At 39.3% G+C, this 27,833-nt stretch overlaps 9 protein-coding genes and 1 non-coding gene across 14 annotated transcripts; 1 reads left to right on the top strand and 9 right to left on the bottom strand.

The window, feature by feature from the left end:
• Nucleotides 1-72: 72 nt before the first annotated feature.
• On the top strand, nucleotides 73-782 carry LOC103856343 (50S ribosomal protein L33). Its single transcript, XM_009133450.3, has 2 exons — nucleotides 73-154; nucleotides 409-782. Exon 2 carries the CDS (start codon nucleotides 419-421, stop codon nucleotides 593-595), a length of 177 nt encoding a protein of 58 aa, XP_009131698.1. The 5' UTR covers nucleotides 73-154; nucleotides 409-418; the 3' UTR covers nucleotides 596-782.
• Nucleotides 764-2,763, bottom strand: LOC103856344 (FBD-associated F-box protein At5g18780). Its single transcript, XM_009133451.3, has 4 exons — nucleotides 2,467-2,763; nucleotides 1,452-2,360; nucleotides 1,228-1,371; nucleotides 764-1,133 (listed from the first exon to the last, which is right to left on the bottom strand). The coding sequence occupies exons 2-4, from the start codon at nucleotides 2,325-2,327 to the stop codon at nucleotides 843-845; spliced, it is 1,311 nt and encodes a 436-aa protein (XP_009131699.1). The 5' UTR covers nucleotides 2,328-2,360; nucleotides 2,467-2,763; the 3' UTR covers nucleotides 764-842.
• LOC103856336 (F-box/FBD/LRR-repeat protein At5g18770) lies at nucleotides 1,996-11,159 on the bottom strand. 4 transcript variants are annotated; one of them, XM_033286776.1, is made up of 5 exons: nucleotides 10,312-11,159; nucleotides 9,298-10,222; nucleotides 9,052-9,195; nucleotides 8,603-8,953; nucleotides 1,996-2,007 (listed from the first exon to the last, which is right to left on the bottom strand). In XM_033286776.1, exons 1-4 carry the CDS (start codon nucleotides 10,341-10,343, stop codon nucleotides 8,609-8,611), a joined length of 1,446 nt encoding a protein of 481 aa, XP_033142667.1. In that variant the 5' UTR covers nucleotides 10,344-11,159; the 3' UTR covers nucleotides 1,996-2,007; nucleotides 8,603-8,608. The 4 variants fall into 4 exon arrangements, with proteins under 4 accessions (XP_033142667.1, XP_033142668.1, XP_033142669.1 ...); XM_033286777.1 differs by lacking the exon at nucleotides 1,996-2,007 and adding an exon at nucleotides 7,618-8,009 and having other exon boundaries at nucleotides 8,640-8,953; XM_033286778.1 differs by lacking the exon at nucleotides 1,996-2,007 and having other exon boundaries at nucleotides 8,396-8,953; nucleotides 9,298-9,580; nucleotides 9,617-10,222.
• LOC103856345 (F-box/FBD/LRR-repeat protein At5g18770) lies at nucleotides 2,827-4,815 on the bottom strand. The gene is made up of 4 exons (XM_009133452.3): nucleotides 4,648-4,815; nucleotides 3,632-4,556; nucleotides 3,394-3,537; nucleotides 2,827-3,327 (listed from the first exon to the last, which is right to left on the bottom strand). The coding sequence occupies exons 1-4, from the start codon at nucleotides 4,683-4,685 to the stop codon at nucleotides 3,013-3,015; spliced, it is 1,422 nt and encodes a 473-aa protein (XP_009131700.1). The 5' UTR covers nucleotides 4,686-4,815; the 3' UTR covers nucleotides 2,827-3,012.
• LOC103856340 (F-box/FBD/LRR-repeat protein At5g18770-like) lies at nucleotides 4,867-7,714 on the bottom strand. Of its 2 annotated transcripts, XR_004456080.1 has the most exons (6): nucleotides 7,481-7,714; nucleotides 6,441-7,380; nucleotides 6,201-6,344; nucleotides 5,552-6,105; nucleotides 5,336-5,479; nucleotides 4,867-5,241 (listed from the first exon to the last, which is right to left on the bottom strand). XR_004456080.1 is itself a non-coding variant. In XM_009133449.3 (4 exons), exons 1-4 carry the CDS (start codon nucleotides 7,507-7,509, stop codon nucleotides 5,764-5,766), a joined length of 1,455 nt encoding a protein of 484 aa, XP_009131697.1. In that variant the 5' UTR covers nucleotides 7,510-7,714; the 3' UTR covers nucleotides 5,546-5,763. The 2 variants fall into 2 exon arrangements, 1 of the variants encoding a protein (XP_009131697.1); XM_009133449.3 differs by lacking the exons at nucleotides 4,867-5,241; nucleotides 5,336-5,479 and having other exon boundaries at nucleotides 5,546-6,105.
• Nucleotides 11,160-11,406: 247 nt separating the features above from the next.
• Nucleotides 11,407-14,573, bottom strand: LOC117125628 (F-box/FBD/LRR-repeat protein At5g18770-like). The gene is made up of 4 exons (XM_009133446.3): nucleotides 14,464-14,573; nucleotides 13,417-14,368; nucleotides 13,168-13,311; nucleotides 11,407-13,070 (listed from the first exon to the last, which is right to left on the bottom strand). Exons 1-4 carry the CDS (start codon nucleotides 14,553-14,555, stop codon nucleotides 12,720-12,722), a joined length of 1,539 nt encoding a protein of 512 aa, XP_009131694.1. The 5' UTR covers nucleotides 14,556-14,573; the 3' UTR covers nucleotides 11,407-12,719.
• Nucleotides 14,574-15,197: 624 nt separating this feature from the next.
• LOC103856337 (F-box/FBD/LRR-repeat protein At5g18770-like) lies at nucleotides 15,198-17,177 on the bottom strand. The gene is made up of 4 exons (XM_009133447.3): nucleotides 16,918-17,177; nucleotides 15,900-16,836; nucleotides 15,671-15,814; nucleotides 15,198-15,591 (listed from the first exon to the last, which is right to left on the bottom strand). Exons 1-4 carry the CDS (start codon nucleotides 16,947-16,949, stop codon nucleotides 15,247-15,249), a joined length of 1,458 nt encoding a protein of 485 aa, XP_009131695.2. The 5' UTR covers nucleotides 16,950-17,177; the 3' UTR covers nucleotides 15,198-15,246.
• Nucleotides 17,178-17,305: 128 nt separating this feature from the next.
• On the bottom strand, nucleotides 17,306-17,377 carry TRNAP-UGG. Its single transcript has one exon. It is a non-coding gene; the product is annotated as a tRNA-Pro (tRNA).
• Nucleotides 17,378-17,502: 125 nt separating this feature from the next.
• Nucleotides 17,503-20,896, bottom strand: LOC117125627. Its single transcript, XM_009133444.3, has 2 exons — nucleotides 19,453-20,896; nucleotides 17,503-19,363 (listed from the first exon to the last, which is right to left on the bottom strand). Exon 2 carries the CDS (start codon nucleotides 19,322-19,324, stop codon nucleotides 17,663-17,665), a length of 1,662 nt encoding a protein of 553 aa, XP_009131692.1. The 5' UTR covers nucleotides 19,325-19,363; nucleotides 19,453-20,896; the 3' UTR covers nucleotides 17,503-17,662.
• Nucleotides 20,897-22,119: 1,223 nt separating this feature from the next.
• LOC103856334 lies at nucleotides 22,120-24,329 on the bottom strand. Its single transcript, XM_018657042.2, has 2 exons — nucleotides 24,229-24,329; nucleotides 22,120-23,975 (listed from the first exon to the last, which is right to left on the bottom strand). The coding sequence occupies exon 2, from the start codon at nucleotides 23,927-23,929 to the stop codon at nucleotides 22,325-22,327; it is 1,605 nt and encodes a 534-aa protein (XP_018512558.1). The 5' UTR covers nucleotides 23,930-23,975; nucleotides 24,229-24,329; the 3' UTR covers nucleotides 22,120-22,324.
• Nucleotides 24,330-27,833: the final 3,504 nt, after the last annotated feature.

Raw genomic sequence — 27,833 nt, 5'->3', positions numbered from 1 at the left:
CCTTAATGGGCCTATTAGATTGCGTTAAAAGGCCATTTCATAATTAATGGGCCTAAATATAAAGCTTTTGTTTTATTGTTATTTCTTACCTTCTTCTCACTCCCGATTCCTCTCAGCCGTCGTATCACCGCCTTCTCGTCGCCGTCTGCCATAGGTCAGTTTTGTTGCTCCACCTCTATGTTTGATATCCTGTGAAATTCAGTGTTTCATTTTGCGATTCGCGGAAGTTTTTTTTCTTGATTTCTGGCTCATTTCATCGATGTATTGAATCATATAGGGTTTATGGTTTAGGAAAGGTTCGTGATTTCACTTTGATCTATAGGTTTTTAGGTCATGTGATGATGCAAATATCGAAATTGAGATTTGCTGATGGTTTAATTATATTTTTAATGGTTTGGTGTATTGAAGAGTGAAAAAAATGGGAGACAAGAGGAAGAAGACGTTCATGTTCATCCGTCTAGTCTCAGCAGCTGGAACTGGATTCTTCTATGTCAAGAGGAAGAGTAGCAAGGGTCTTCTTGAGAAGCTCGAGTTCCGCAAGTACGATCCTCGTGTCAACCGCCATGTCCTCTTCACTGAGCAGAAGATGAAATGATCTTTTTTGTCTGTGTTTCATTGCTTTCGAAGAACAATTCTCTCTGCAAGTAATTAGGCAGTTATCAATGAAATAAGCTCTCAAGTTAAGTTGTGGTTTAGACTTTGTAAGCTTCAGTTTTGAGGATTCTTTTGACCCTTTTAAAAGCAAAAAACGAAAGTGCGTCTCTTTAGATAATAGTTTTTTTGAGTATTGAAACCATATCATTGTTAATCAATACATCGCTAACTACTCGTATTATCCAAGTTCAACAGTGCAGAATGACAAACTGACACAAACCCGAGCATCTTGGATATTCAATGAGTTGTTTCAGGAAACCCGGCTTGTGTTTTCTCAGACAAGATTGGTTCAAACGTAGAACAATCTTCTCGAGTCTTGTCGAGTTCTCCAAGAAGTATCTAACCAGCTCTAGTTCCGTTGCTTTATCCGTGATGGGGCTTTCGATATCAACAGATTCAAGGGACGATGTCAAAGAAGGAGGCAGTAGATTCAGAAGCCTACTTGTCCCCTCCGTCACCAGAAAATGATGAACCAATTCCTGCAAAAGGCCAAAACAAGGATGTAGAAACAAAGATGAGTAGGTGGAAAGTCCAGAACCTACGTGCAGAAGTAGATAGGCAAAAAATCATCACCAAGGTGAGGTGTTTGAGATTCGGGCATGCCTCAAGAATGACTGGCAACATCGCTGGAGAAGAGTTTAAGAAGATTGTAGCACGAAGACGAGCCAAGCCATAAAATTTAGATCGTCGGTTTATTTCCAGGTGATAATAGATGAACTGCCAGAGATAGCTTAAGCTAACATCAAGTAAAAAAATCTCAAGAAAGAAAGTTTAGAGATCAGTGTTTACATACATACCTCAAGTGTCCTCCTGGAGATGGTCATATCTCTAGCATGTGAAACAAAGGTTAGGATGTTAAGAGTGTTGGATAACACCACGTCGATATCAAACTTGACAGATTCACTCAAGCTAACTATCTGGAAGCTTGTGTACTGGTAATTTATGAGATTCAAATACTCGAGTCCAGGTGTATCCATCACAACTGTCTCCAAACTGTTTTCGACACGACCAGGATCCGCCCGTTCCAGAGTGAAGCTCTTGAGTGACTTGGACCGGACGCGTAAGACTTGCACAGAATCATATTCACTCTGGCTCATTTTTAAATCCTCGAGAACCGGAGAGGATGAGATCAGCGCCTCTGCAACCTCATCGCTTTGGAATACAACTTTTTCCAAGTGAAGAGTCTTGAGACATGCTAACGAACATGACTGGTCGTAGTCGCTCATCATCACGAAGCTGAGTTTCAAGCTAACTAATGTTTCACACATTGAAAAGACTAGAGACATCTCAAGGTAGCAAAACCCAAAGTAGTTCTTGATTTCGAAATGCTGAATCTTACACTTGTTAACCACTCTAACCAGACATGCCTCCACTGAAGAATTGGACTCGTCATCATCGTGGTCAGTGTTTAGCTTGAAGCCACGCAAGTAGGACTCACCACGGAAATTGAGAAACTTATCGATGAAACTCACGCAGGTGTTCTCCTCTGAGAAGTCAGATTGGTCCAGATCTAATCTAGGCACCCATAGCCAGATATCTCTCCATCTAGAAGACAGAACACTTGTCCTAACAGATTCCTTGGTAGGAAGAAAGGTGAGTATATGACATAGCAACGATTCAGGCAACATGCTTATCCTGTCTTCACCACTTGTTCCACTTCTTCCTCCTTGCATAGCTTTTTCTTTGACTTTCAGACAGAAAAAGACCTGAAAAAATTCAAATGATCATATGCTCAATTCTTATAAACTAAAAAGCTTTGCAGTTACATAGAGATCAGCAGAGTAAAGTAGAAGTATTGAGAAAGTAACTCACAGGAGATTGAAGATGAAACCCTCGTGGTCTATTCCTGAACCTTCCTTGTTATCTTCGACCTTTCTTGTTTTTCCTAGTCAAAGTTGGATGCATGATGCTTGCAGCTTTAACTAATCATTGACCCAATATCCATAATAAGTTATGGGTCCAGTCAACGTCCACATTAAATATCAACCATTATCATTTGCCAAAGCACTCTTATTGATCACAACTATTTTTCAACCGTCTTGTTGACGGCAAACTCAACAAGTGGTGGAGTCAAGCTATTAAGTGACGTAAAACGGACGCATAGATTCTCTGTCATTAATCAAACCAGAGCATGATATTAGCGTTAAAAGTAATAATATATCAAAGAGCCTATAATCAAACCAGTGGATGATATAAGAGATACTCAAAATCATTCAACCAAACCAAATGGAGTCTTAAGCCGTACCAGTAGTACCTCACACAAATGGTTAAAGCTGTGTCTTAAGCCATACTTTTACACACTTATTTTATATTAAGATCCAGCTTCAGAACCTATTGGAATTTATATAGACAACCCCATCAGGCTATAGATGATTCTGAGATTGGAACCACTGGAATAACTTCGAACTGACACAAACTAGAGAGTCTTGGAGATTCAATGAGTTGGTCCAAGACACCAGGCTTGTGTTTCACTCCAGTAGAAGACTGATTCAAACGTAGTACGAGCTTCTTGAGTGTTGTAGAATTCTTCAGAAAGTATCTAGCCAAATCCAGTTCAGTAGCTAACTCCGTGACCGGACTTTCCATTTCAACAGATTCAAGAGACGATACCAAACAAGGAGGCAGCACAGTGGAGAGTCTAGTTATCACTTCTGGATAATGAATTAACAACTCCTGCAAACACAAATCGACAGAATAAAAACCTTACTAATTGAAAAGTTTAAAAGCCAAAATTGTTACCAATGTCAAGTGTTTCACATTGGGACAGCTCTCAAGAACGATTGGCAATAGTTCAGGGGATGCATTTAAGCACATAGTGGCACGCAAACGAGTCAACCCATGAAATTTGGGGAGAAAGTTCGTCAGAGGGGAACTATGTATAAACTGTAAGCAAAGAAAAGAGCACAAAACAAAGTGAGAAAGAAAAAAAAAACAATGATAATGGGAAAGTTTAAAGCTTGTCACAGAGTTTATATACCAGCAGTGTTCTCCATGATATGGTCATATCTTTAACACCTGAAAAGTTTCTGAGAAGATTGTAGATGATCTTCAGTTCCGACAAGTAATCAGTCATCAGCTCAAACTCGACATCAATATCAACCTTGACAGAGTCAGCTGCCATACTGGCTATCTCAAAGCTTCGGAAATGGTAGAAATCCATGAGACTCAGACACTCAAGTTTCGGTGCATCAATCAATACTGAAGAATGTTCAGGAGCATAATAAGCAGGCTTCACTCGTTTTAGAGTGAAGCTCTTTAGCGACGGTGAGCAGACACGTAACGCGACCACAAAATCATCTTTACTAAGGCATATCTTCAAAACTTCAAGAACCGGAGAGGAGGAGATCAGAGCCTCTGCAGCCGCGTCGCTAGGCAGAACAACGTCTTCCAAGTACATGATCTTGAGACAGGGCAAGGAAAGAGACTCCAAGTCATCATTCAGACTAACGAAATGGAGCTTTAAGCAGACCAACGCCTCGCATACAGAAAGAGTTAAGGGTGTCCGGAAGTCATCAAAGCCACCACGTCCGAACTTATTCTTGATTTGGAAACGTTCAAGCTTCCGCATATCCACTCTGCCGAGACACGGCCCGTAAAGAGAAGCCTCACTATCAAAGACATCGTGGTCAATGGTTAACTTGAACTCACGCAAGTAGGGCTTGCCTTGTAAAGACAAAAACTTGTGGATGTATTCAACACAGGCCTTGTCGTTTGCGAAATCAAAGCTGTCTAATTCTAACCTAGGAACCAATTTCCAGAGATGTCTCCATCTAGAGGACAAAACACTTGTCCAAACAGCTTGTTCAGTGGTGAGAAAGCTGAGTATGTGACATAGCAACGGTTCAGGTAATAAGCTTATCAAATCTTCTCCCTCTCGAACTGAACTAGACGAGACACGTAACCTGATAAGATTATTGCAAAAAAAAAAAAAAATCGAAACTTTCAACATGCATACAGGATTGAGAGATAAAGGAAGAGGAGAGAAGAGCTTACCGCTTTCGCTTTTGGGACTTATAAAAGAGCTTCTCCATTACTGAAGCTACTTCTCTCCTGCCGTCGTCTTCGTTTTGCTCTTAGATGGTCGTCCGGTTTAGGTTGGTTCCTTTCAGTGAGTGTAAAGGGATTGGATCTTTTGATCCAATATGACTCGGTTTCTTTTGGATATCTATTTCTAAATATATAAACATTTTAATTTTAAACTTGACAATAAAATTTTAAATTAATTAAAATGTTACAAAAAGCTTGAAACTTTACAGTATAATCCAAAGTTAAACAGTACATAACGAACGCATCAACATCTTAAATTAATGTCAAAGAATGACAAACTGACACAAACCAGAGCATCTTGGAGATTCAACGAGTTGTTTCAACAGACCAGGCATGTGTTTTTTTTTTCCGAGTTCAAACGTAGAACAAGCTTCTTGAGTGCTGTTGAGTTCTCTAAAAAGTATCTAACCAGCTCCAGTTCCGTTTATCCGTGATGGGGCTTTCGATATCAACGGATTCAAGGGACGATATCAAAGGAGGAGGAACCAGATTCAGAAGTCTACTTGTTCCCTCCGTCACCAGAAAATCATGAACCAGTTCCTGCATAGAAACAAAGATGAGTGGGTGGAAACTGGAAAGTCAAGAATCAATGTGTACAAACTTGCAAAAGTAGTAGCAAGGCAAGAATCGTCACCAAGGTGAGGTGTTTGAGATTCGGACATGCCTCAAGAATGACTGGCAAAATCTCTGGAGAAGAGTTTAAGAAGATTGTAGCACGAAGACGAGCCAAGCCATGAAATTTGGATCGTCTGTTTATTTCCAGGTGATAATAGATGAACTGCCAGATAGTGTATAACATTTTAGTAAAAACTCTTTTAAGTGAGAGATCGATCAGTGTGCAGAGTACTACCTCAATAGTCCTCCTTGAGATGGTCATATCTCTAGCATGTGAAACAAAGGTTAGAAAATTACAAGTGATGGATAACACCACGTCGATATCAAACTTGACAGATTCACTCAAGCTAACTATCTGGAAGCTTGTGTACTGGTAATTTATGAGATTCAGATACTCAAGTCCCGGAGTATCCATCACAACTCTATCCAATGGATTTAACTGCAGTTTTAAAACCTATTGGATTTTACATAAAGATACCCAGGCCATGGACTCGGAGTTGGAACCACTGGAAGAACTTCAAACTGAGACAATTTATACCGCCTTGAATATTTCTTGAGTTGTTCCAGGACACCAGGTTTGTGTTTCTCTCCAGTAGAAGACTGATTCAAACGTAGAACGAGCTTCTTGAGTGTTGTCGAGTTCCTCATAAAGTATCTAGCCAAAACCAGTTCAATAGCTATCTCCGTGACCGGGCTTTCCATTTCAACAGATTCAAGAGACGACACCAAACAACGAGACAGCACAGTGGAGCGTTCAGACAGCCTTCTGACTGGATCAAGAAACAGTTCCTGCAAACACAAATCGACAGAATCCAAATCAAGGACTGACCAGATAAATACTTTACTGATCTCAGAACTTGAAAAGTTTTAGCCAAAATTGTTACCAATTTCAAGTGTTTCAGATTGGGGCAGCTCTCAAGAACGATTGGCAATAGTTTAGGGGATGCGTTTAAACACATAGTGGCACGCAAACAAGTCAAGTCATGAAATTTGGGGACTGGGTTCGTCTGATGGAAACTATATATAAACTGTAAGCAAAGAGAAGAGCACAAAACAAAGTGAGAAGTAAAAAAAAAAAACAATGGTAATGGGAAAGTTTAGAGCGTCTCATAGAGTTTATATACCTCCAGAGTTTTCCAAGATATGGTCATTTCTGTAACACCTGAAAAATTCTTGAGAAGATTGTAGACGATCTTCATTTCCATCAAGTAATCACTCATTAGCTCAAACTCGACATCGATATCAACCTTGAAAGAGTCAGCCACACTGGTTATCTCAAAGCTGCTGAAATGGTAGTAATCGGTGAGACTCAGATACCCGAGCTTCGGGGCATCAATCACAACAGAATGTCCACGAGAATAACGAGGCTCCACTCGTTTCAAAGTGAAGCTCTTTAACGACGGTGAGCAGACACGTAAAGCTACCACAGAATCATATTTACAAAGGCATATTTTCAAAACTTGTAGAACAGGAGAGCAGGAGATCAACTCCTCTGCAGCCGCATCGTTAGGAAGACCAACGTCTTCGAGGAACATGATCTTGAGACAGGGCAAGGAAAGAGACTTAAAATCATTCAGCCAAACGGAATGGAGCTTTAAGGAGACCAATGCCTCAGACGCAGAAAGAGTAAACCGGATGTAAACAATGCCACCATGTTCAAACTCATTCTCGACTTGGAAACGTTCAAGCTTCCGCAAATCAACCACTTTACCGAGACACGGCCCGTAAAGAGAAAGATTACTGTTGGAGACATCATGGTCAATGCTTAACTTGAACTCACGCAAGTAGGACTTGCCTTGGAAAGCAAGAAACTCGTCGATGAAATCAACACAGACCTTGTCGTTAGTGAAATCAAAGCTGTCTAGTTCTAACCTAGGAACCCATTTCCAGAGGTATCTCCATCTAGAGGACAAAACGCTTGTCCAAACAGCTTGCTCAGTGGTGAGAAAGCAAAGTATGTGACATAACAACGGGTCAGGTAATGAGCTTATCCTATCTTCTTCTTCTCCGCTGATAACAGCTCGTTCTTCTCCTTCTCGAGCAGATCTAGACGAGACACCTGAACTGATATTATACGATTATTACCAAAATTCGAAACGTCAACAATGCATAGTAACGATAGGATTGAGCGAGAGAGTAAGGAAGGAGGAGAAAAGGAGATTACCGCTTTTGGTACTTATAAAGGAGCTTCATTGAATCTCTCTCTCTCCTGATATCTTTGATTTGATCCGAGTAATAATCGTCTTCCCTGAAATTTTAGAGTTCGTGAACGTCACCGTCGTCGTCGTCTTCTTCTTTTTCTTTTTATTAGAAGCTCTTCTGTTTTTCTTTCTTTCCCTCTTTGGAAAAATAAAATGAATAATCGGGTTATCCGGATTAAGACCGGGTCAGCTTGTATGACTATGCTCAAATGGGCCTGGGTCAGTGAAGAGTATAGCAAGGGACTTCTTGAGAAGCTTGAGTTCCCGCAAGTACGATCCTCGTGTCCTCTTCACTGAGCAGAAGATGAAGTGATCTTTTGATATTTACTAGGTGTTTCCTGGCCACACTTATAGTCCAGACTTAGCCACATATTAAGTTTAGAACCTTTGACTAGGACGAACCTCATACCACATATTGTTCTTCTCGAGCCAAAAAAACCTATGTGAAAGCTTCATAGCCGTACTTGCAGCTACAAGCGATTCACCACCAGTCTAACACGTTCTGATTAGAGTGATTTTTTGTGTATGTGTATTCAAAGAATCCTTAAACAAATCTATGCGGCAGTAATATTGTTACTATTCGATCAAATAAATTTTTAAGCAACATTGAGGTTTAGACTTGTAAAACGAAAGCAGATCACTAAAATCGTGTGTTTTTGTTAAAATTATAAAACAAGCTTTTCGCCCACCGCCAAAATCATGTTTTCCATCACAAAATTATAAATTACATTTCTACTAAAATTATAAAATTGAAATTTTCTTTCAAAACCAAAAAAAATCTAGAAATTACATTTGAAACCGAAAAATCGTCTTCTCCACTAATATCATAAAACCAAAATTTTCTATTAAAAACTGAAAATTGAGTTTTTCACCAAAACTATAAAATCAAATTTTACTATTGAAAGAAAATTTAATTTTTTTCTAGCAAAATCTTGAGACAAAGTTTAATAAAGAGACTCAAAAGCATTCAACCAAACTAAATGGAGACTTAAGCCATACCAGTACCTCACACAAAGGAGAAAAAATAAAGTAAAGGGAAGCCATGGGAATCAGGCTAAAGGCTGAGCCAACTAGTTTCTGTTAACGCAGCTTTAGAACCTATCGGATTTTACATAAACATACCCCGGAGGCAATGGATTCGGAGTTAGAACCACTGGAAGAACTTCGAACTGAGACAAACCATAGCGCCTTGAATATTTCTTGAGTTGTTCCAAGACACCAGGCTTGTGTTGTTCTCCACTCGACTGATCCAAACGTAGCACGAGCTTGTTGAGTGTAGTCGAGTTCTTCATAAAGTATCTAGCCAAATCCAGTTCAACAGCCACCTCGGTGACCGGGCTTTCCATTTCAACAGATTCAAGAGACGACACCAAACAACTAGGCAGCAGAGTGGAGAGTTCAGACAGCCATCTGATTGGATAATCAAAAAACAATTCCTGCAAATACAAATCGACACAATTCAAATCAAGGACTGACCAAATAAATACCTTACTGATCTCAGAACTTTAAAAAGTTTAAAAGCCAAAATTGTTACCAATGTCAAGTGTTTCAGATTGGGGCAGCTCTCAAGAACGACTGGCAATAGTTCAGGGGATGCGTTTAAGCGCATAGTGGCACGCAGACGAGTCAAGCCATGAAATTTAGGGAGTGGGTTTGTCTCATGGGAACTATATATAAACTGTAAGCAAAGAGAAGAGCACAAAACAAAGTCAGAGAAAACAAAAAAAAACAATGATAATGGGAAAGTTTAAAAGCTTGTCATCAGTTTATATATATATACCTGCAGAGTTTTCCATGACATGGTCATATCTTTAACACCTGAAAAGTTGTCGAGAAGATTGTAGACGATCTTATTTTCAGCCAAGTAATCAGTCAGCAGCTCAAACTCAACATCGACATCAACCTTGAAAGACTCAGCCTTACTGATTATCTCAAAGCTTCTGAAATGGTAGTAATCCACGAGACTCAGATACTCGAGTTTCGGGGCATCAATCAAAACAGAATGTCCATGAGGATAAATAGGTTCCACTCGTTTTAGAGTGAAGCTCTTAAGCGACGGTGAGCAGACACGTAAAGCCACCACAAAATCATCTCTACTGAGGCATATCTTCAAGACTTCTAGCACCGGAGAGGAGGAGATCAGAGCCTCAGCAGCCGCGTCGCTAGGCAGAACAACGTCCTCCAAGAACATGATCTTGAGACAGGGCAAGGAAAGAGACTCGAACTCGTTCAGACTAACGAAATGTAGCTTCAAGCAGACCAATGCTTCGCACGCAGAAAGGGTTAGGCGTGTCCGGAAGTCATCAAAGGCACCACGTCCAAACCGATTCTGGACTTGGAAACGTTCGAGCTTCCGCATATCCACTCTGCCGAGACACGGCTCGTAAAGTGAAACCTCACTGTCACGATCAAATTCATCGTGGTCAATGGTTAACTTGAACTCACGCAAGTAGTACTTGCCTTGTAAAGCTAGAAACTTGTCGATGAAATCAACACAGACCTTGTCATTAGTGAAATCAAAGCTGTCTAGTTCTAACCTAGGAACCCACTTCCAGAGATGTCTCCATCGAGAAGACAAAACACTTGTCCAAACCGCATGTTCAGTGGTGAGAAAGCTGAGTATGTGAACTAACAACGGTTCAGGTAATGAGCTTATCAAGTCTTTTCCTCCCTCTCGAACTGAAGAACTAGAATAGGCACCCAACCTGATAGTAAGATTATTACAAAAAAAATCGAAACTTTAAACTTCCTTACAACAAGATTGAGCGAGTAAGGAAAGAGGGGGGGATTTTACCGCCGTTGGGACTTATAGAAGAGCTTCTCCATTGACGCTAGCTCTCTCTCTTGATTTGATTCGAGTAGTAATCGTCTTCCCTGAAATTTTAGGGTTCCTAAACGTTGCCGTCAGTCTTTTTGTTCTTTCAGAAGAAGCTCATGGGTTTCTTCTGTCTATTTTTCTTTCCCTCGGCAAAAAAGATATTTGCATAATGACTCTGTAACCGGGTATCCGGATTCAGACCGGGTCAGCTTATATGGCTATGACCAAAAAACCCTTTGGTTCGATTAATTTAGATAATTCGAAAATTGTTAGATAATTTAGATAAACTATCCAATAATTAAGATGATCCAGATAAAAAATTAAAATTATTTTAAATATCCAGATTTGTTCGGTGAATTTTGGGCAATTCATATAGTTTTCAATTATATTTTTTCAAATACTTTTAATAGAATTTTAAATTATATATATGGTTATGTTAAATAGAATTAATATTTTTATATATTCAAAATCCATTTAATTTTCGGTTATAATGAATATATAAATATATGAATCATTGGATATATGAGAGTTTGGATCCAGTTTATGGTATTTCAATTCAGATTTTTGATTGCGGTTTTTTTACTAGGCCTAATTAAAACTTTATCATTATCAACCATTACACTAATTACTCAGGGTGTATACAAAAGTTGAAGACTTTATAAATATAATCCAAGTTCAAGATCTTGATGTCAATCAATGACAAACTGACACACATGTTTAAAGCACTTCCAATGGGAGGTTTTAGCTATTAGAATGCGTATGTATTATATTTATGTATATAGTTATGAGATCCACTAAATGGTGTAGAACCTTGTCCAAAAAACAAAAAAAAATAGAATTTTTGAGTAAAGTTCTACACTATTTAGTGAACCCTATAACTATATATATACACATATATACATTTTTAGAACTTCCATGAGTCAAGATGGGTCAGATCAGGACTGGGCACGGAGCAAGTACTCGAAATTTTTCCTATACTTGTAACTCGACTTGTCCCGTTCGAATATTAAAAAAATTGACTTGTACTTGTACCTGCTAATACCAAGTACTTGATTTAGCAAGTACCCGTTCATATATAAGATACTTGCAAGTAACTTGATGTATTTGTACTTGTTTATCTAAAGTATTTTTTTTTGTATTTGAACATTAAAATATAAATTCCATTTCAATGATTTTAAATTAGATGATTGTCTTTATTTATAGCAAAAAAAATTGCTTGATTTTTATGTAAGATAATATAGCGTAAAATTTGATAAAAGAAAAGAGAAAATTATTTGATTCCACATGTTTGATATATTATATAAGTATTAAACTAGCTGAAATAACAATGTAAATGTTATAAAATATTTTGAAAGTCAAGTAACGAGACAAAACGAGTCAAGTAGCTCAAATAAATTTAAGACTTGTTACTTGGTTTGGACTTGCAAGTAATCAAATTTCCTAACTTGTTACTTGCCTTGCTTAGAGGCAAATACGAGACGGATAACGAGTTTAAGGCGGGTCACGGGTATTTGTGCCCAGCCCTAGGTCAGATTGACATGTGTGTCAGTTTGTCATTGATTGACATGAAGATATATATCTTGAAGGGGACTTTATAAATATGTAGTGTACGTTTAGTGTTGTAAGGTTGATTTGAGAATCTAGATCCGCTTATCTCACCCGAATTTACCTACCACAAGATCACCCATGCGTGGTTAATTTTTTTATTTTTGTGTAAGTTCCAGTTTGACGATTTCCCTTAGGCCTTAAAACCAAATCTAAAAGGCCTTGCAGTTACATATATCAAGAAGGGATGATCCTGAAAGGCATAGATAAGAGAAAGTAACTCACCGGAGATGGAATATTCCGGCGGAGAAGAAACGCTCGTCGTCTTATACGTTTAATCCTATCTTCTGTTTCTTAACCATCGTTGTTATATTCTTGACCTTTCTTGTGTTCATAGTCAAAGATGGATGCATTTTTGTAGCTTTATCTAATCATTGACTAATGATATCACTTCTTAATCGTTACCCATACCGTTATCAGTGCAGTCAACGTCCACAATAAAATACCAACCATTACCAAAGCACTTACTACTTTTCAAACTGTCTTGTTGACGGCAAACTCAACAAGTGATACACATAACTACATAAGTAGAACATACACATAAACTCTTACGTCATTATCAAGTAACCTTATAACTAAACCAGAGCATAATATACTAGCGTTGGAGATAATAACATATTCTAAGTGCATAATCTTGAGACAAAGTTTAATTACAGAGACTCAAAATCATTCAACCAAGCCAAATAAAGAGACACAGAAGGGAGAAAAAAAGGAAAGGGAATTCATGGGAATCAAACTAAAGAAGGTTGAGCCAACTAGTTTCATCTTCAACATCAGCTTTAGAACCTACTGGATTTTACATAAACATACCCCTCAGGCAATGGATTCAGAGTTGGAACCACTGGAAGAACTTCGAATTGAGACAAACCATAGCGCCTTGAATCTTCGACGAGTTGTTCCAAGACACAAGGCTTGTGTTTCTCTCCAATAGAAGACTGATGCAAACGTATCACTAGCTTCTTGAGTGTTGTAGAGTTACACATAAAGCATCTAGCCAAATCCAGTTCGTTAGCTTCCTCCGTGACCGGACTTTCTATTTCAACAGATTCAAGAGACGATAACAAACAAGGATGCAGCATCACAGTGGAGAGTCCAGTTATCGATGCCACTGGATGATCAATAAACAATTCCTGCAAATACAAAAAATCTGACAGAAGTCAAATCCAGTGGGACTGACCATATAAAAAAAAACTTACTAACTGAAGAGTTTAAAGCCAAAATTGTTACCAATGTCAAGTGTTTCAGATTGGGGCAGCTCTCAAGAAGCATTGGCAATAGTTCAGGGGATGCTTTTAAGCACACAGTGGCGCGCAGACGAGTCAAGTCATGAAATTTGGGGAGTGTTCTCATCCGATGGATTTCATATATAAACTGAAAGCAAAGAGAAGAGCACACACAAAGTGAGAGGAGACAAAAAAAAAAAAAACAATGATAATGAGAAAGTTTTAAAAGCTTATCGTCGGTTTAATTATATACCTGCAGAGTTCTCCATGACATGGTCATATCTTTAACACCTGAAAAATTGTTGATAAAAGTGTAGAAGATAATCAATTCCAACATGAAATTATTCTTCTCCGCAAACTCGACATCAATATCAACCTTGAAAGACTCAGCCGCATTGGTTATCTCGAAGCTTCTGAAATGGTAGTAATCCATGAGAGACAGATACTCAAGTTTTGGCGCATCAATCAATACTGAATAATTTCCACGTGGACACAAAACTTCCGCTCCTTTTAGAGTGAAGCTCTTAAGCGACGCTGAGCAGACGCGTAAAGCTACCACAACATCATCTCTACTGCGGCTTATCTTCAGAACTTCTAGAACCGGAGAGGAGGAGATCAGCGCCTCTGCAGCCGCGTCGCTAGGCATAACAACGTCTTCCAGGAACATGATCTTGAGACAAGGCAAGGAAAGAGACTTCAAATCATCGTTCAGCCTAACGTAATGGAGTTTTAAGCAGACCAACGCCTCACACACGGAGAGTGTTAAGGGTGTCGGGAAGTCATCATCAAAGCTAACAGGTCCAAACGTACTCTCTACTTGGAAACGTTCGAGCTTCCTCCGCATATCCACTTTGCTGAGACAAAGCTCGTAAAGAGAAGAATCTCCACCAAAGATGTCGTGGTCAATGGTCAACTTGAACTCACGCAAGTAGTTCTTGCCTTGGAAAGCAAGAAACTTGTCGATGAAATACCCACAGGCTTGGTTGTCTGTGAAATCAGAGCTGTCTAGTTCTAACCTAGGAACCCATCTCCATACATGTCTCCATCTAGAGGACAAAACACTTGTCTGAACCGCTTGCTCGGTGGTAAGAAAGCTGAGTATGTCACACAACAACGGTTCAGGTAATGAGCTTATCATGTCTTCTCCTCTGATAACAACTCGTTCTTCTTCTTCTTCTCGAACTGAACTAGACGAGACACCTAACCTGATAAGATTTATTACAAAAATCGAAACTTTTAACATTTGCATATACTATAACACAAGAAAATTGAGCGAGCAAGGAAGGAGAGGAGCTCTTACCGCTTTTGGGACTTGTTAAAGAGCTTCTCCATTGAAGCTACTTCTTTCCTGTTTATCTTTGATTTTGATCCAAGTAATCGTCTTCCCCTCATATTTTAGGGTTTGTGTTCTTAGAAGAAGAAGCTCTTCATGGGTCTCGGAAAAATAAATAAATTTTATGACTGTAAGCGAATAACCGGGTATCCGGATCCAGACCGGGTCAGCTTGTATGGCTCTATGCTCAGTTGGGCCTGGCCACAATCTAGTTACCTGTTTCTCTTTACCTTGCCAGCTACGTTAGGGTTTAGACTTTTGTGTAAGCTCCAGTTCGAAGAAAAATGCTCTTAAACTAAGGAGACAAAAGTATGTTATTTCGACGTCCACTCTCCATTTCTTTCTCTTTATACCAGTTTACATTATAAATTTATAATCATCAATCTTATTCAAGTCTCGGAGTATCGATCACAAACTGTCTCCCAGCGTATTTTCAACACAACCAGGATCTGCTCGTTCCAGAGTGATCACAACTACTTTGAACTGTCTTGTTGACGGTAAACTAAACAAGTGCAGATCAAGTGACCTTATAACCAAAACAGAGCATGCTATTAACGTTGGAAATAATAACATATATTCTAAGTGCGTAATCTTGAGACAAAGTTCAATAATAGAGACTCAAAATCATTCAACCAAAAACCAAATGGAGTAATCAGTACCTCACATAGAAAAGAGAAAAAAAAAAGGAAAGGAAAGCAATGGGAATCAACCTAAAGGCTGAGCCAACTAGTTTCATCTTCAACGCCAACTTTAGAACCTACGTGATTTTTCATAAACATACCCCTCAGGCCATGGATTCGGAGTTGGAACCACTGGAATAACGTCGAACTGAGACAAACCATAGCACCTTGAAGATTTCACGAGTTGTTCCAAGACACAAGGCTTGAGTGTACAATCCTTCAAACGCAGAACGAGCTTCTTGAGTGTAGTCGAGTTCTTCATAAAGTATCTAGCCAGTTTCAGTTCAGTAGCTATCTCCGTGACCGGGCTTTCCATTTCAACAGATTCGAGAGACGACACCAAACAACGAGGCAGCACGGTGGAGAGTCTAGTACTACTACTCTCTGCATCAGGATCATCATCAATAACCAATACCTGCCAACACAAATCTGACAGAACTCAAATCCAGATACTAATCTCAGAACGTTGAAAAGTTTAAAAGCAAAACTGTTACCAATGTAAAGTGTTTCAGATTGGGGCAGCTCTTGAGAACGATTGGCAATAGTTCAAGGGATGTGTTTAAGCTCATAGTGGCATGCAAACGAGTCAAGTCATGAAATTTGGGAGGTGGTTTCATATCATGGAAACTATACATAAACTGTAAGCAAAAGAGAAAGTGAGATTTAAAAAAAAAAAAATGTTAAATGGGAACATATATATATATATATATATATATAGGGTACCTCCAGAGAGTTCCATGATATGGTCATATCTTCAACACCTGAAAGATTCTTGAAAAGACTGTAGACGATCTTCATTTCCGACGAGTATCGAAGCATAAAGTCGACATCAATATCAACTTTGAAAAACTCAGCCACACTGGTTATCTTAAAGCTTCTGAACTGGTAGTAATCCATGAGACTCAGATACTCGAGTTTCGGCGCATCAATCAATACTGAAGAATGTCCACGAACATAACAACGTTCCGCTCCTTTTAGAGTGAAGCTCTTAAGCGACGCTGAGCAGACACGTAAAGCCACCATAACATCATCTCTACTGAGGCTTATCTTCAGAACTTCGAGAACCGGAGAGGAGGAGATCAGAGCCTCAGCAGCAGCGTCGCTAGGCATAACAACGTCTTCCAAGTACATGATCTTGAGACAAGGCAAGGAAAGAGACTTCAAATCATCGTTCAGCCTAACGTAATGGAGCTTTAAGCAGACAAACGCCTCACACACGGAGAGTGTTAAGGGCGTCGCAATGTTATCAACGCCAAGTTTTTCAAACCGATTCTCGACTTGGAAACGTTCGATCTTGCGCATATCGACTCTACCGAGACAGGGCTGGTAAAGAGAAACGTCGCTGTAGAAGACATCGTGGTCAATGGTTAACTTGAACTCACGCAAGTAGCAGTTGCCTTGGAAAGCAAGAAACTCGTCGATGAAATCAACGCAGACTTTGTCGCTAGGGAAATAAGAGCTGTCTAGTTCTAACCTAGGAACCCATTTCCAGAGATGTCTCCATCGAGAAGACAAAACACTTGTCCAAACAGCTTCGTCGATGGTGAGAAAGCCGAGTATGTGAGATAACAAAGGATCAGGTAATGAGCTTATCCTATCTTCCTCACTGATAACAACACGTTCTTCTCCCTGTCGAACTGAACTAGACGAGACACCTAACCTGATGAGATTATTACAAAAATGCAAAACTTTAATTTCCTTACAAAAGCAATTGCATACGAAGAGGCAAAGAGGAGCTTACCGCTTTTGGGACTTGTAGAAGAGCTTCTCCATTGAAGCTAGCTCTCTCCTGGTTATTCGATCTACCGAGTGATCGTCTCTCTGAGATTTTAGGGTATGAGAACGTTACATCAAGTGAATGAGATTAATATATAGAGTCGTTTTTCTCTTTCTTCGTTAAAAAGTCACGGCGAGATTTTAGCCTTTTAGGATTTGAGAACGTTACATCAAGTGAATGAGATGAAATGAAATACTGTATATAGAGTCGTTTTCTCTTTCTTCATTAAAAAGACACGGCCGTGATTTTAGGATTTGAGAACGTTACATCAAATGAATGAGATGGGATATATAGAGCCGTTTTCTTTTTCTCATTGAAAAGTCACGGCCGTAAAATATATGTTAAAAAAAAAGGGGCGTTCCGAGAATCGAACTCGGGACCTCTCGCACCCAAAGCGAGAATCATACCACTAGACCAAACGCCCTTGATGTTTGATGATAACACTAGGCTCAGGACAACGCAAAGCTGAAGCTTAAACATAATTCCTTCCCATTTTACAATAACATCTTTAGACTTGCTGCAAATTTTCAGTGCTTAAACTTTTCATCCTAACGAACAACATAGAGAAAGTCTTTTCCTACATTGTCGAAATACAAGATTTTAACCCAACAAAAGAACAACCATGGAGAAAAGGCTAAGTTTAAACTCTCTTATATCTCCAGTCAAGAACACCAAAAAGCTAACAAAACGGAACCCTTCCCTCACATCCTTATGCGCCATGAGGTAACGCTTTCTTATCAACTTCAAAGAGCACTTCCATCTCTCCATCTACCTCTTTGGTTACACGAGAAACAGGAAGCGGATGAGAGAATCTGAGCATTTTCGACTGTGGGATTGTAAATATCACTCCTGGCCCATCCTCATCATGACAATAAGATGGCCTACTCTTAGCTGCTCTGAACAAGTAGTTTTTCTCTTCACTAGTACCCAAGGCACGCTCCAACGCTAAAACCTTGTAGTTCAAGGCGTCATCAAGAACTTCAACGACTTCAAAGTCCAAGTCGTGTTCTTCTAGTGCTACCAAATCATAGTGAGGAACCCAGTCTCTGTAAATCATCCACACTTGGCCAATCTTGGGGAGAATGGTAAATTCATTTCCATCCATGGAGGTTTGAGGAAATATCTGGTGTGTAAGGTGTTGTGGATAGAATATTGAGCAACTTTTAGGCACCGAGAAAGTTCCACAACCAACAGGCATTCTCTTGTCCTTCCACTTGATGACATTCTCAGGGAACGAAGTAGCCTTTAAACGAGATACATGAATCTTTAACTCTGCTGCCTCATCGAATGCCTGAGTTAGTATGATCTTCTGAATCCTACCGTAGAACCGAGGCGTGAAATCGTAATCTCCACCAAATGCCCAGAACTGACCAGTTTGAAAAACCTTTCCCGTATGCTTACTCGGAAAGCACAGAGCTTCTGGTTTAGGCCTTGGGATTAGATGGGAAGGGACGTCTTTCTCTTCAACTTTTTCAGGTAACGCAGCTTGGTCCAACTCATAAGCATCTTTCGGTAAGCCTTTTGCTTCAAAGCCTGTCATTTTGAAGGAAGGGATCATGTGGGAGAACTGATATATATCCTGAGGCGGAATCTGAGATGTGTCTGCATCACCAGTTTCCATTCGAAATGTGTCTGCATCACCAGTTGGCATGCGAAACATGTCTGCAACACCAGTTCCCATTCGAAAGAAGACACTTGCAAAGCCTTTTGCTTTATGCAAGAAGGTAACAGACACACCAGTTCCATCAGCGTGATCAGACAAGATCTCCACAATGTCATACTCATATCTGCGGTGAGAATCAGGTTCTGAAGACCAGTTGATATCCCAGTTCTTGAATAACGCCCAGGTCTCTCCTTTTCTTGGGGAAACAGTGATATGACCAGTGTTGCCTCCTTCCTTGCAGTGTATAACATGTGAGAAAATCGAAATGTCTTTCATGTCCTCATTTTTCCCAAGCCTGAACTGACCAGCAGAAACAGGCAAGTCTTGTTCAAACCATAGTATCTCTCTCTCATCATCTGGATCTGGCTCTAAGTTCGTGATCCTCAACTCAAAGGAAGGAGCTGCAACTTTCCTGATCCGGGCATACAACCTAGGCATCCCATCCACATTATCATACATAGCCCAAGTCTGCGCAGCCAAAAAGTTTACTTCTTTCCGCAGCTTCTCAAAGTCGTTAAACTTGAGACCAGCACCGTCATCATTAGACCCACCAAGCTCGTTCCTCTTTCTCTTGTCGCCAACGCTCACAGCACAACTCAAACGAGGGGAGTGAACAGCTTCATCAGAAGCAGAATAAAATGCTGCAGTACCGGTCCCTTTCATCAACGTCTCTGCAACAGCTTTCCTTTTCGAAGTGATATCCATCATCAGACAAATAAAGTATAAGCACAAGACGACTTTCACCTCCTGCGGAAGATACATTATATACTTTAGTACTGATTAGATAATGCTCAAGCTCCCCATAAGGAAGAAGAAGGACGTTTTAAGGAGCTCACTCTGTTTAAGAGGTCGACGTCGGAGCAGGGAGTACTGTGGGCAGCAAGGTTCCGTCGTCTTTGGTGGATAACAAAGCTCTCTCCTCTCTCTCACTCTTTTTACAGGTTTTGCTCTCCTCTCAAACATTTCACGGCACTAAAAAGAGCCCTAATTCCCCAATTCATTTTGGCGGGAAAATATCTCGGAGAAGGAGAGTATAAATGGGCTAACGATCATTATGAGCCCAACAAGCCCAAGCTAAATATTTTGTATTTTGCATTAAAAACACCTTCTTTGTTTTTCACTTATAATCATTGATCAAGAGCCACATTTTGGAGCCTACAATTGGATTAGAGAGATAAGATGGTGGATGCTAAAGTTTTTGAAGAATGTACATTATCTTGGGTGGGAAGAAACGCAAAACAAGTGGCTGATACGTTAGCAAAATCTAATATTCCAAATAAAAATTTAATTTTGTACCAACAGTGATTACTAATCCTCTAAATGAGAATTATATACACTCAAGTAAATATCAATAAAATATTGGTTATAAAAAAAATCATTGATTAGTTTTTATCCTTAGGATTTGAATTTTGAAAATTACCAAAATTTTCTCTCTAGCATCCCCCCCCCCCCCGTTTATCTCTCCCTCTCTCTCAAGCTGTTTCGACTGACAATTGTTTCTCTTTAGACATAACCGATTTTCAGAAATCGGGAATCCAATTCAAATAAATAAAAAATTAACTGATAATTTTCACATCAAAATTATATACATATATATATATATAAATATCAACTTAAATAATTGTAGAATAAAAAATAATCTAATTTGATAACACTACTTTATTCATTTTAGTTTTACTATTAGTTTTATGTATGTATAAATCATAAATATGAAACAGATTTAGAAGTTTATTTTGTACTAATTTTATATACCAATTTTTAATATCATTTTCTCTTATTCAATGTATGGCATGTTTTATATAATTACATTAATACATATACAAACTATAAACATGGATAAACTAGGGTCATTCCAATGTTTAAATTTACTGGGATCAAGTCAGAATTTATCATGGTTTTACATTTAAAACCAATTGATAATAATTGGATTAATTCAAATCTCTTATATATTAGTCATGTAAATCCGATATAAAAGTTTGAGCAAATTAGCTCAATATATTTAAAAGGGTGGGATACCATATAAATGGGGAAAAATGATAATGATGGGGGGAAGAAAATTGGAGGGATATAGGGTATGGAGTGCAAATAGGGGATATTTGGTGTGTATGGAGTAGAAATTCTCTAAAAGTTTTATATTTTTACCCCTGTTTGAAACTACGCTAGGCGCTAGTCAGGCGGCAATTCCGGGCCTAGCAAGTTACCAAAAAATGGGGGATTAAGCGGAGATTAAGCGGGCCTAGTTTTTTGTACTTTTATTATGTTTATATGTGGATATATATAAGTATATGCGTATTATGGCAAAGAGGATGATGTCTCCCAATGGTTTGGTCTTTGATCTGGCGCACTATCAACCCGGGTTCGATGCTCCTTTCTTTCATTTTTATTATTTTCAATTATTTATCTCTCTGAAAAAAAGTCCCACATCGGTTACTAAAGGAAAAGGACACCAAATCTTGATCTATATAAAGACTCCTACATGATTGAAACATTTCAAGATATTTGGACTTCTTAATAAGGCCCCAAAAAAGTCTTTATTAGTTAAGATTTTTTTTTTTGAGTTTTTTATTGGTCTGATTTATTTAATAATCGGTCGCCTAATCGGTAAATGAGCCGATTAATCGGTTATTGGGCCGATTAATTGGTGACCGATTTTCTGGTCCGATTATGGTAAATTCGGGGCGGTCGGTCTTTATAATAAATCGGACCAATAAAAAACTCAAAAAAAAAATCTTAACTAATAAAGATTTTTTGGGGCCTTATTAAGAAGTCCAAATATCTCGAAGGCTTATTATAAAGGCCGAATATCTTGAAATGTTTCAATCATGTAGGAGTCTTTATATAGATCAAGATTTGGTGTCCTTTTCCTTTAGTAACCCATGTAGGACTTTTTCTCAGAGAGATAAATAATTGAAAATAATGAAAATGAAAGAAATGAGCATTGAACCCGGGTTGATAACGCGCCAGATCAAAGACCAAACCGCTGGGAGACATCATCCTCTTTGCCATAATACGCATATACTTATATATATATCCACATATAAACATAATAAAAGTACAAAAAACTAGGCCCCGCTTAATCCCCGATTTTTTGGTAACTCGCTAGGCCCGGGATTGTCGCCCGACTAGCGCCTAGCGTAGTTTCAAACAGGGCATTAACCTTAGGAGAAGGTCTCAGCTATTGACAACCAAAATGTTACTAACTTTGTCTTCTTATGTGAAAGCAGAGGAGAGAGAGAAGCATGGTACATATGATAGCTGTACATAGCTGAGACATTAGGGCTAAGAAAGGTTTATGAGAAGAGACGCAGCTTTATCACTTACAAATCGTGTTCTTTTCTTTTCTTTTTGTGTTCAAACAAATTGTGTTTAACCAAGTTATCTAGTGGATTTATGATCAAGTAGCACTCTCAGTTGAGACTTGAACACAAATTGTGTGCTTTTACTGCTTTATCTCTTAAACACACGCGTGATCGAACAAAGATGGACAAGTGAGAGTTTACGTATGAAACTAACCAAAGATTCTAGCGTTTTCATCAACAAACCACATGGAGAAAGTATTTTCATACATTGTCAAACTACATACTATCCCGTTAGATTTAAAACCAACAAAAGAAAAGACTTATGTTTAAGCGTCTTTATATCTCTCCAGCAAAGGACACCAAAAAGGTAACAAAAAGGAACCCTTCCCTCACATCCTTTGCTCAACGGTCACCACCCATAAGGTAACGCTTTCTTATCAACTTCAAAGAGCACTATCATCTCCCCATCTACCTCTTTGGTTACACGGGAAGCAGGAATCGGATGAGAGAATCTGAGCATTTTCGACTGTGGGATTGTAAATATCACTCCTGGCCCATCCTCATCATAACAATAAGATGGCCTACTCTTAGCCGCTCTAAAGAACTTATTCTTCTCTTCACTAATAACCAAGACTTGCTCCAGCGCCAAAACCTTGTAGTTAAAGGCGTCATCAAGAACTTGGACCATGTCAAAGTCCAAGCAGTGTTCGTCTAGTGCTCCGACACCAAAGTGAGGAGCCCAAAGTCTGTAAATCACCCACAACTGGCCAACCTTGGGGAGAATGGTGCATTCGTTTCCATCCATGGAGGTCTGAGGAAATATCTGATGTGTAAGGTGTTGTGGATAGAGCGTTGAGCAATTTTTAAGCATCGAGAATGTTCCACAGCCAACAGGCATGCTCTTGTCCTTCCACTTGATGACATTCTGAGGGAATGAAGTAGCCTTCAAACGACATACATGCACCTTTGTTTCTGCTGTCTGCTCGAATGTCTGAGTTACGGTGATCTTCTGAATCCTACCGTAGTACCGAGGCGTGTCATCGTAATCTCCACCAAATGCCCAGAACTGACCAGTTTTAATAACTTTTCCTTCACTGCTCGGGAGACAGAGAGCTTCTGGTTTAGGGACTGGGATCAGATGGGAAGGGACGGGTTTCTCTTGGACTGTTGTTGCAGGTAACGCAGCTTGGTCCAGCTCATAAGCATCTTTTGGTAAACCTTTTGCTTCAGTTCCAGTCAGTTTGAAGGAAGGGATCATGTGGGAGAAACGATATAAACTGTGAGATGGAACCTGAATCATGTCTGAATCATCACCAGTTCCCATTCGAAAGAAGACGCTAGCAAAGCCTTTTGCTTTATGCAAGAACGCAACAGACACACCAGTTCCATCAGCGTGATCAGACAGAATCTCAACGATCTCATACTTGTAACTGCTGTGAGAATCAGGCTCTGAAGACCACTTGATAATATCCCAATTCTTGAATAACGCCCAGGTCTCTCCTTTTCTTGGTGAAACAATGAGATGACCAGTGTTGCTTCCTTCCTTGCAATGTATGACATGTGAGAATAACGAACAGTCTTTTGTATTCTCATTCTTCCCAAGCCTGAACTGACCAGTAGAAACAGGCAAGTCTTGTTCAAACCATAGTACCTCTCTCTCATCATCTGGATCTGGCTCTAAGTGTGTGATCCTTAACCCAAAGGAAGGAGCTGAAACTTTCCGGATCCGGGCATACAACCTAGGCATCCCATCAACTTCATCATAAAGAGCCCAAGTCTCCCCAACCGAAAAGTTTACTTCTTTCCGCAGCTTCTCAAAGTCGTTAAACTTGAGACCAGCACTGTCATCATTAGACCCACCAAGCTCATTCCTCTTTCTCTTGCCGCCAACACAACTCAAACGAAGGGAGTGAACATTTACATTTTCATCAGAAGCTAAATAATATGCTGCAGTACCGCTGCTTCCTTTAATAAAAGCTTTACTTCTAAGAAGCTCGTTCGAAGTGATATCCATCACCAAACGAAGAAAGTAATACGCAACTCAAGAAGACTGGCTTCCTGCAGAAGATACGAGTGTAGACTTTAACATTGGTAAGAAAGGTTCAAGCTTTACCGTAAAATAAAAAAAAAGGGCTGAACTTTCAAGCGCGTAACACATAACACAAGTATAGCAATATCTAAAGCAAATCAAACCAAAAATAGAGTAAATAACCCTAAATGTAAAGCATCTGTGGAATCCCTAGATTGAGTGAGCAATAACCCTAATTTCAGATGTGAAAATGGGAATTAACAAAGGCACCATCGACTGACCAAATTTGATCAAATTATGCAGCAACAGAGCCCAAACCGCAGTGGTCGCCGGCGGAAACTTTTGATAGCAACACCCTCTTCATGAGAATAGTCCACTAGCATTGGCGGGAAAATAAGTTAATCTATGGATACCCTAATTTATTAACCCAGAGATTCGGGTTAAGATTTTAAACCGGAAATACCCGAAAAGACCGGTTCAGTTTGGTTTTGGATATAGTCCATTTAACCGATGGGTGTAGCTTTTTGGCAGATCGATTTCCTGATTGCAAAAAAAAAGTAACAATTCTCAATTTGATTGATAAAATAATTTAACGTTTTTAAACACGGTTAATTATGTTATTACATTCTACTGTAAAAGAACTATTGAACAACTAATTAAACAACTAAAACTAAATGACGTTGTGCTCGTAATAGAATTGTGGGTCTATATGATTCTGATGGAAACTGGATAATTGAGGAGCAGGGGGTCGAAAAGGTGGCAGTGGATTATTTTGAAGATCTGTTTCAGACAACAACTCCTACTGGTTTTGATGGTTTTTTAGATGAGATTACACCCTCAATTACACCACAAATGAATCAACGGCTTGTTCGGTTGGCAACTGAGGAGGAAGTTCGACAGGCTTTATTCATGATGCATCCGGAGAAAGCTCCTGGGCCGGATGGAATGACGGCTCTCTTTTTTCAACACTCATGGCATATAATAAAAAAGGATCTATTGGAAATGGTCAATAGTTTTTTGGCATCGGGAAATTTGGACACAAGGTTAAACACTACAAATATTTGTCTGATTCCTAAGAAGGAGAGACCCACAAGGATGACTGAACTCAGACCTATCAGCTTATGTAATGTAGGATACAAGATTATATCTAAGGTATTATGTCAAAGATTAAAGGTCTGTCTTCCATCACTGATCTCGGAGACGCAATCGGCTTTTGTGCCTGGACGATTAATATCAGATAATATTCTTATAGCTCAGGAGATGTTCCATGGTTTGCGAACTAATAAATCGTGCCAGGACAAATTTTTGGCAATAAAAACGGATATGAGCAAAGCTTATGACAGAGTTGAATGGATCTTTATCCAAGAATTACTAACCAAGATGGGATTCGGCCAGCATTGGATCCATTTAATGATGGAATGCATTTCCTCGGTTCAGTATAAGGTTTTATTGAATGGGCAACCAAAAGGACATATAATACCACAGAGGGGATTACGTCAGGGGGATCCTCTATCCCCTTATCTGTTTATTATGTGTACGGAAGCATTGGTCGCAAATATTAAAAAGGCAGAACGAAATAAGCAACTAACGGGTCTAAAGGTTGCTAGGGCCTGCCCCCCAATTTCCCATTTATTATTTGCAGACGATAGCCTTTTCTTTTGCAAAGCTCAGAAGGAAGAATGTCAGACAATTCTTAGGATTCTCAAGGAATATGAAGGGGCTTCAGGACAACAAATAAATTTTGAAAAATCTTCGATTCAATTTGGACACAAGATTGCAGAAGCTACACGACATGAAGTTCGAGATATCTTAGGTATACATAATTTAGGAGGAATGGGGTCTTATTTGGGCATCCCAGAAAATCTGGGAGGATCAAAGGTGCAAGTTTTTGGATTTGTTCAGGAGCGTCTAAATAGCAGAGTAAATGGTTGGACTTTTAAGTTTTTCACCAGAGGGGGTAAGGAAGTGATTATAAAATCTGTGGTTACAGCCTTACCAAACAATGTGATGTCATGCTTTCGAATTCCCAAAACGGTAATGAAGAAATTAGTTAGTGCTGTAGCACAATTCTGGTGGAGTCCAGGGGGTAACAAGAGAGGTATGCATTGGAAATCATGGGACAAACTGTGTAGCTCTAAGGACGATGGAGGTTTGGGATTCAAAGATCTCACAGATTTTAATACAGCTATGCTTGGGAAACAATTTTGGAGATTAATGGACAAACCGAATACTTTATTTTCTCGTGTATTCAAAGGGAGATATTTCAGGAATGCTTCACCCCTGGAACCCATTAGATCATACTCGTCATCTTATGGTTGGCGTAGTATTGTCTCTGCTAGATCTCTGGTTAGCAAAGGACTAATCAAAAGGGTGGGAACAAGATCATCTATATCAGTATGGAATGATCCTTGGCTTCCATCCACTCGCCCGAGACCAGCAAATAAAAATCAACACAATCTTTACCCGGACCTAACAGTGGATGCTCTCATCGATGGAACATCACGATCATGGAACCTACAGGTTATTCGGGCTCTAGTGGATCCGCAAGATGTGAAAATTATTCAAAGTATTCATATCAGTAGATCTCATCTAGAAGACCGGAATGGATGGCATTTTACAAACAATGGTAAATACACAGTTAAATCTGGCTATGAAGTGGAACGAGTATATCCGGATAGAGAAATAATGCCACCCCAGTTTGGCCCTTCGATAACACCTTTGAAGGCGTTTTGTTGGAAGTTACGCTGCCCACCCAAGTTGAAACATTTTTTATGGCAACTATTGACGGGATGTATAGCGGTTAAGAAAAATTTGAGGTCAAGAGGAATGCAAGGAGATACTGTTTGTGACCGATGTGGTGCTCCCGAGGAATCAGCTAATCATGTGTTTTTTGAATGTCCACCGACAGTTCAGGTCTGGGCACTTTCACGGATCCCGATGAATCCAAATATTTTTCCCACTCAATCTTTGTTTACCAATATGGATTATTTATTTTGGAGAGTTTCTCCTAAAATGGAGGATCATTCATTTGTTTGGATTCTCTGGTATATATGGAAAGGTAGAAACAACAAAGTTTTTAGCAATTTGGATATGGACCCGAGAGATACTCTCAAACTGGCAGAAACGGAATCGTTACTTTGGGTGGAAGCACAAAATTCTCAGACTCAAGACATGGAACGCACCCAAATTCATGTATCTTCGATAATAACGAGTATACCAGGTAGATGGTGTTTTACAGACGGATCTTGGAAAAATGAGGATAGTTTTTCAGGACAAGGATGGTATAGTACCCTGGAAGGCTACGATGGACTAATGGGAGCAAGGAACACGAGAGCGAGTCAGTCGCCACTACACTCAGAGATAGAGGCCCTTATATGGGCAATGGAATGTATGAGGAATCTTAGACAAGCATGGGTTACTTTTGCAACGGATAGTGCTCAATTGGTGAAGATGGTGTCGGAACCAGAAGAGTGGCCAGCCTTTGCAAGCTATTTGGAAGACATAAAAGTTTTAAAGAGGAGTTTCAACAGCTCAGAGATCATTCATATACCACGGACACAAAACTCAAAGGCGGACAGTCTCGCACGCAGTGCAAGAAAGCAACCGTCGTTTGTCGTCCATATGGATGCAGAGCTACCGGAATGGTTCGCAGAGTCTACATGAATCTGTTTTGTTTGCTGACAAAAAAAAAAAAAACTAAATGACGTTTAGAGAAGTTGTTTTTTTTAATATAACTAGGTGTTTTGCCCGCACATGCGGGCTTAATCATTTTAAAAATATTTATTAATTTATTTTTATTAATTCAAAATCAGCATGATAACTTATTATTTATATTTTAAAAAACATAAATCAAACATCAAATTATATATATATATATATATATATATAT

Source organism: Brassica rapa, chromosome A03 (genome assembly GCF_000309985.2).
Source record: "Brassica rapa cultivar Chiifu-401-42 chromosome A03, CAAS_Brap_v3.01, whole genome shotgun sequence".
NCBI lineage: Eukaryota > Viridiplantae > Streptophyta > Magnoliopsida > Brassicales > Brassicaceae > Brassica > Brassica rapa.
The sequence above is the reverse complement of the archived record's forward strand: the minus strand, read 5'-3'. Positions and strand labels throughout refer to the sequence as shown.